We start from the raw sequence: 7,341 nt of genomic DNA, 5'->3' as shown, positions 1-7,341 counted from the left end.
GGGGGAGACACGCGGTGTGTGCGAGGGAGGCAGCCCTGTGTGTGCTGTGCCTGTGAAGAGAAATAGCCGGGGGCGGGGGGGAGGAGGAGAGAGATGACCTGTGTGTGGGAGAGAAGGGAATAGCCCTGTGTGTGTGTGTGCGGGGACGGGGGAAGGGGCCAGCGCAGTGTGGGGAAGAAGAGGAATAGCCCGGGAGGGAGGGGCGAGAGGGACAGAGCTGTGCGTGGGAGAGAAGGGAACAGCCTTGTGTGCGTGTGTGTGCGGGGACGGGGGAAGTGTGGAGAAGAAGAGGAATAGGCCAGTGTGTGTGTGGTGGGGACAGACCGCGCAGTTCTGGCTAGGCTGGGAGACCCTCTCTCGGGGTGTCTCTGGAGAGCGGGGCGGCTGGCAGCCGGTCGTGGCTCCTCCGCTGAGCCTTGTCCCATCAGCTTTGTGACTTCACTGGCTCCGTAACAGAGCCCGCTCCTGCCCGCCCGGCGCCTCCCGTGCCGGCCGGGGTGGGCTGCCGCCGGCGGACCCCCCGGGGCAGGATGCTGTGCTTCATGCCGGGAGTGGCCTTCATCCCCGCGCTGCTCGTCTGCTGGTCCTCGGCCGCCTTCATCATCTCCTATGTGATCGCCGTGCTAGGGGGGCACGTGGAGCCGCTCGTCCCCTACATCAGGTGGGAGCCCCCCGCCCCGCTCGCTCGCGGGGAGGGGCAGGGGCCGAGGCTTGCCCCCAGGCTGCAGAGCCGCAGGGCTCCGAGGCAGCAGCCCTCGGGCGAGGGGCAGCGGAAACCGGGGCTGGGACCGAAGCGGGGCTGGAGGGAGCTGCAACGCAATATTGGAGGCTGCCGGGGGAGCTGAGGGCTGGAGAAAGGTGGGGCGGGGGCGTGAGGGCTGGAGTGCGGGGACCCCTGGCGGTTGCAGCCCAGGCGGCTGGGGAAAGGTGGAGGGTGCAGCGGGGCGAGGGGCTGAGGTTTTAGAAGCTGGCGGGGTGAGGGCAGGGACGGGCACTGCGCTGGCATCTCAACGAGAAGGAGAAGGATCCTGCTCCCCTGCCGAGGAGAGTGAGGCAGGGAAGTTGGTCTTGTCCCAGAGCAGAGGCTGGGGTGGCTGCTTGCCCCGGCGGGAGGAAGGAAACACGTGTTGCAGCAGGGCCCCACCTGGCTGTTTTCCACAGCACACCAGAGCCCGTTGGATGCCGGGGAGGCAGGACCGCTCTGCTTATGTCGTTCGTGCTTCTCGCCAGTCCCGCTTCTGCATGACTGCAGAGTACAGGGGTTAAACAAGCTGCCCCTGGGGAGTGCCCTACTTATCCCGGTAAAACTCTCTCGGGCATTGGGAGTTTTGCCTGTACCATGATAGCACAATTTGGGCCCAAAGAGCACAACGTGGTTCAAGGATCATTCTAGAGAGTCTGACCTCATTTAAGAGCTGGGGTCCTGCAGTGTTTATATTCTGTTTAGAAAGTCCAGAATCTGATATTTTCATTGTTCGGTCTTTTAGTGGATATCTTTTAAATGTCTTCTTTGTTTATGTGTTGGGTTACTGACCCAAGACCGAAGCAATTTTTATGGAAATGTTTCTCTCTTTCTCACAATTAAACTAGATAGGGGATAAAAGTCATTACATCAGAAGGGGATGGGAAGGCATATGTGTGAAGTGCTTTAAATATTATATTTTATTTTCTACTTTCATTATTCAATTACAGTTAAGTAAAAGGCTAATTACTCCTAGTTTTGACTTTATTAATATTTAACATCTGAATATTTAGTAGAATAATTGTCTTGATTTAGTTCCTAGAAGGTTAAAAGTGACTGGCAAAGGGGAGAAATTGATTTGTTCCCCTTTTTTCCTTTATAGTGTGTAAAAAAGACCTAAAAGACAGTGTGGGGCAAGAGAGATTGTAATTTTTTCCCCTCCCCTGCTTTATATATATATATATATATATATATATATATATATATATATATATATATATATATATATATATATATATATATATATATATATATATATATATATATATATATATATATATTTCAAATCCTGTTTTGGCTGGAAGACTATAGCCCCAATCCTGCAAATACTTACATATCTTTATGGACATGAGTAGTTTCATGAGACTACTGTACACACATAAAATTACTCACATGTGTAAGTGTTTGCTAGTTTGAGGCCATGGTGAAAACTGGAAAGCTGGTGTAAATTATGACATCAAAAGACACAAGAAAGATAAGCCATTAAGGGCATTGGGCCGGAACTTCAAAGGTATTTAGGTGCCTAAAGATGCAGATAGACACCTAGCAGGATTTTCCATTTTTGAAAATGCCACTGCATGCCTATCTGCATCTTTAGATGCCTATTTAGCAACTCCTCGCTTAATGTAGTAGTTATGTTCCTGAAAAATGCTACTTTAAGTGAAACAATGTTAAGTGAATCCAATTTCCCCATAAGAATTAATGTAAAGGGGGGGGTTAGATTCCAGGGACATTTTTTTTTCAACAAACAAAGGACATTATATACATATACAGTATATGTTTTAAATAATTTTAAACAAACAATGTAGTAGTGTGCCCACCAATTATGAATGTGAAGATTGGTTGAGGCAGGGACATTGCAGGGTCAGGGGCCGGGGGCTTGGTGCCATTCCGCCCGCTTGGTGCTTCTGCCAGGAAGGGGCGGGGGGGGGCACAAGGTGGAAGTTTTGCCAAGGGCGCAAAATATCCTTGCACCAGCGCTGCCCGACCCAACTCACCAGCTGGAATGCCAGGCAGGCGGGCAGAGCGGGGTGAGCCAAACAACCTTATAACAGAACATTGCATGACTTTAAACAAGTATGTTCTCTAATAGATCAGCAACCTAATAATGAAACAATGTTAACTGGAATGACTTTAAGTGAGAAGTTACTGTATACCTTTAAAAATCTTGCCCCTCATCCAAATCCCCCTGAAGTCAATAGAGAGAGTCTCATGGACTTGGATTTCAGTGGTCTTTAGATCAGGTCCCATTGGCTTATGTTCATGAAAAAGTTGTATTGTTTTACCTATACCTGTATTGTTAAAGTGATACAACACCAAGGTGTAGACACACTTATGTTGGTATAAAGATGCTTTACAATGATATGGCTAATACCATATGGAAAGAGGAATAATTATCCAGGTCTAAATCACCTTTTTACAAATATAACTATGTTCACACTAGGGCTTTTACAGGCATAACTGTTTGGGTATAAGAAACACCACATCACTAAGGCCTGGTCTACACTACGTGTTTAAACCGATTTTAGCAGTGTTAAACCAATTTAACGCTGTACCCATCCACACAACGAGGCCCTTTATATTGCTATAAAGGGCTCTTTAAATCGGTTTCTGTACTCCTCCCCAACGAGAGGAGTAGCACTAAAATCGGTATTACCATATTGGATTAGGGTTAGTGTGGCTGCAAATCGATGGTATTGGCCTCTGGGCGGTATCCCACAGTGCACCATTGTAACCGCTCTGGACAGCAATCTGAACTCGGATGCACTGGCCAGGTAAACAGGAAAAGCCCTGCGAACTTTTGAATTGCATTTCCTGTTTGCCCGGCTTGGAGCTCTGATCAGCACAGGTGGCCATGCAGTCCCAAATCCAAAAAGAGCTCCAGCGTGGACCATATGGGAGATACTGGATCTGATCGCTGTATGGGGAGACAAATCTGTTCTATCAGAGCTCCGTTACAGAAGATGAAATGCCAAAGCATTTGAAAAAAATCTCCAGGCTATGATACAGAGTCCACAGCACAGTGCTGCGTGACAAGCGTAACGGAAAGCCAAAGAATCAAATGGACACTCATGGAGGGAGGGAGGGAGTACTGAGGACTCCAGCTATCCCACAGTCCTCAGCAGTCTCCAAAAAGCATTTGCATTCTTGGCTGAGTTCCCAATGCCTGTAGGGTCAAACACATTGTCTGGGGTGGTTCAGGGTATAGCTCGTCAATTTACCCCCTTCCCCCCACCCCATGAAAGAAAAGGGAAAAAATTGTTTCTTGACTTTTTTCAATGTCACCCTATGTCTACTGAATGCTGCTGGTAGACGCGATGCTGCGGCAGTGAAGAGCAGTATCCGCTCCCCTCCCCTCCCCGGTGGCAGACAGTACAATATGACTGCTATCTGTCGTCATAATCAGCCCGTGAGTGCTCCTGGCTGGCCTCAGGTGAGGCCGGCCGGGGGCGCCTGGGTAAAAATAGGAATGATTCCCAGTAGATGGTACAGAATGGCTGGTAACGGTCTTCATCATAGCAATTGAGGGCTGAGCTCCATCAGCCCCCTCCCTTTCATGTGTAAAGAAAAGATTCTGTACTGCCTGGACTATCATAGCAGCGGGATACTGGGCTCCTCTCCCCTGCACCACTTAATGTCCTGCCTGGACTAATAGCAGCAGGAGGCTGCCTCCCCCTCATTTTATCTCACTAACAAGTCAGTGTTTCTTATTCCTGCATTCTTTATTACTTCATCACACAAATGGGGAGACACTGCAACGGTAGCCCAGGAGGGTTGGGGGAAGCATTGAAGCAACGGGTGCGGTTGTTGCAGGGGCACCCCCTAGAATGGCATGTAGTTCATCATTTCTGCGGGATCTGACATGGAGCATCTGTGCTCTCTGGTTCTCTAGTACACTTGCCCCATATTCTAGGCAGGACTGACTCTATTTTTAGATACAACATAAAGGAGGGAATGTCCCGGGATTCATTCCCATATTTGTATTTGCGCCCCCAGCTGACCTCAGTCGGGGTCGCCCATGACATCAGCAGACAGTACAGAACGACAGATAACCGTCATCTCATTGATAATTTACAATGGCACAGCAGACGGTACAGAACAACTGATAACCATCTCTGCTATCATGCAAAGGCAAATGAATGCTGCTGTGTAGTGCTGCAGTACCGCCTCTGTCAGCGGCATCCAGTACACATACGGTGACAGTGACAAAAGGCAAAACAGGCTCCATGGTTGCCATGCTATGGCGTCTGCCAGGGCAATCCAGGGAAAAAGGGCACGAAATGATTGTCTGCCGTTGCTTTCCCGGAGGAAGGAATGAGTGACGACATTTACCCAGAACCACCCGCGACAATGATTTTTGCCCCATCAGGCACTGGGATCTCAACCCAGAATTCCAAGGGGCGGAGGAGACTGCGGGAACTATGGGATAGCTACGGAATAGCTACCCCCAGTGCAACGCTCCAGAAATCGACATTAGCCTCGGACCATGGACGCACACCGCCGAATTAATGTGCTTAGTGTGGCCGCGTGCACTCGACTTTATACAATCTGTTTTACAAAACTGGTTTATGTAAAATCGGAATAATCCCGTAGTGTAGATGTACCCGACTAAAATAGTTATATCAGTAAAACTTTTAAGTGTAGACCAAGCCTAAGTGACTATTGCATCGTATACCAAACACAGTCATGTAACTCAGGCCTGCACAACTCGTAAAGTGGCGAGGGCCACATTACTCCAAAGAAAACAACCGAGGGTCGAAACCTCCCGGCCCCGCAGAAACACCCCGCCCCAGGGCCGACCAGCCCTGCAGAAACAAACCCTCCTTCCCCAGTGCCACCCCACCAAAACAGCTGTGGGCCAAAAAGGAAAGTTGAGGGTGGGGATGTGATACTTTATTTTAAATCAACCGGGGGCTCCCAGCTGAAGAGGTGGCTGGGAGTCCTCAGGGTCAAATTAAACGGCCCAGGGCTCCGGCGGCTAGGGGAACCTGGCAGGGACGGCTCTAGGTTTTTTGCTGCCACAAGCAAAAAAAATATGTCTCCCCCCTGTACTCCCCTCCTGCCCCAATCCTGGGCTCTCCCCCCACCAACCCACACACACCTCCTTCCGCCCCAGTGCTGGGCTTCCCCCTTTCCTCCCCACCAGTGCCCTCTCCCCACCCCGCTGCTGCCCCAGCCCTGGGCTTCCCCTCACCAGTGCCTCCCCCGCCCACACCTCCTGCCTCCCCAGTCCTGGGTCACTGGTAATGCTCCCAGGGCGGTCATTCAGCAGGAATTTTGGATGTGCACAAAACACAGACAGGATTGGTTCTCATATGGTTACAGAGCTGCAGTAAAGTGGAACAATTTTCAGCTTGTGTGATTGGGGATATCCGGATGCATATTATAAGACTGTCCTCCATAAATGAGGAAAAGTTGAGGTGCCTTTATTATTCCTTTGTTCCACTCTTTCTTTCTATGGGGAATTTGCCAGTGCAATATCGCTGTCTTCCAAAAAAGCAATGGCTGTTGAAAATAGCAATTCCAGTCCTAATAAGCATTTCTTGCTCAATTTTATCCTACTTTTTCTACCGCAAGTTACAGTGGATCAGTATATTTGATTTGGGAGAAATGAAGTAACAGCTGCCCAAAGTGAGCTTGAGCACTCCTGAATTTTGAGGTGTTCAAATCTGGAAGGCAGGTGCTGGGGTGGGAGGTTGTGGGCTCCACGGGGGAGCATGTCAGCAATGTGTCTGGAGCTGCATGGAGCCAGACACGCTGGTCTGAGTGGCATGGTAAGGGGGCTGGGGGTTGGGGAAGGGGTAGGGGGTTCCAGGGGGAAGTCAAGGGACAGGGAGCAGGGGTGGTTGGATGGGGCAGAGGTTCAGGGGGGCAGTCAGGGGACAGGCAGCAGTAGGATAGGCATGGGAGTCCCAGGGGTTTATCAGGGGACAGGTAGGGGGTGGGGTCCTGGGGGAAAGTTGGGGGGTCTCAGGAGGGGGCAGTTGGGGACAAGGAGAAGGGAGGCTTAGATAGGGGCTGGGTCCCAAGGGGCAGTTGGGGCCGGGGTCTTGGGAGGGGGCAATTGGGGGACAAGGAGCAGCAGCATTTAGATAGGGGCTGGGGTCCTGGAGGTCAGTTAGGGGCAGGAGTCCCAGGAGAGGGGTATCAGGGGACAAGGACCAGCGGTGTTAGATAGGGGGTGGTGGTCCTGGGGGGCAGTTGGGGCAAGGGTCCGGGGAGGGGGCAAACAGTGGCCGCGTGCTGGGATTCAAAGGGCTCTGGGCTGCCGCAGCCGCGGGGGGCCCTGAGCTCTTTAAATCCCAGCCGCGGCTGGGAATCTCTGCAGGCAGCCCAGAGCCCTTTGACTCCCAGCCGCGGCTGAGATTTAAAGGGCTCTGTGCTCCCCGCGGCTGCAGGCAACCCAGAGCCTTTTGATTCCCGGCCGCAGCTGGGATTTAAAGGGCTCTGGGCTCCCTGCGACTGCCGGCAGGTCAGAGCCCTCTGACTCCCAGCCACGACTGCGGGCAGCACAGAGCCTTTTGGTTCCCGGCTGCGGCTGAGATTTAAAGGGCTCTGCGCTCCTCGTGGCTGCGGACAACCCAGAGCCTTTTGATTCC

At 51.3% G+C, this 7,341-nt stretch overlaps 1 protein-coding gene across 3 annotated transcripts in view; it reads left to right on the top strand.

Annotated features, from left to right (window-relative positions):
• Positions 1-280: 280 nt before the first annotated feature.
• The window catches only part of DRAM1 (DNA damage regulated autophagy modulator 1), a 32,851-nt gene continuing 25,790 nt past the window's right edge, over positions 281-7,341 (top strand). For all 3 annotated transcript variants that reach the window (XR_007773444.1, XR_007773445.1, XM_050946235.1), the window contains exon 1: positions 281-661. Coding sequence is in view for 1 of the 3 variants with exons in the window: in XM_050946235.1 (XP_050802192.1) it covers positions 531-661 (131 nt within the window). In the remaining 2 variants the exon portion in view is untranslated. The remainder of the gene's footprint in view (positions 662-7,341) is intronic.

Source organism: Gopherus flavomarginatus, chromosome 1 (genome assembly GCF_025201925.1).
Source record: "Gopherus flavomarginatus isolate rGopFla2 chromosome 1, rGopFla2.mat.asm, whole genome shotgun sequence".
Lineage (NCBI taxonomy): Eukaryota > Metazoa > Chordata > Testudines > Testudinidae > Gopherus > Gopherus flavomarginatus.
The sequence above is the reverse complement of the archived record's forward strand: the minus strand, read 5'-3'. Positions and strand labels throughout refer to the sequence as shown.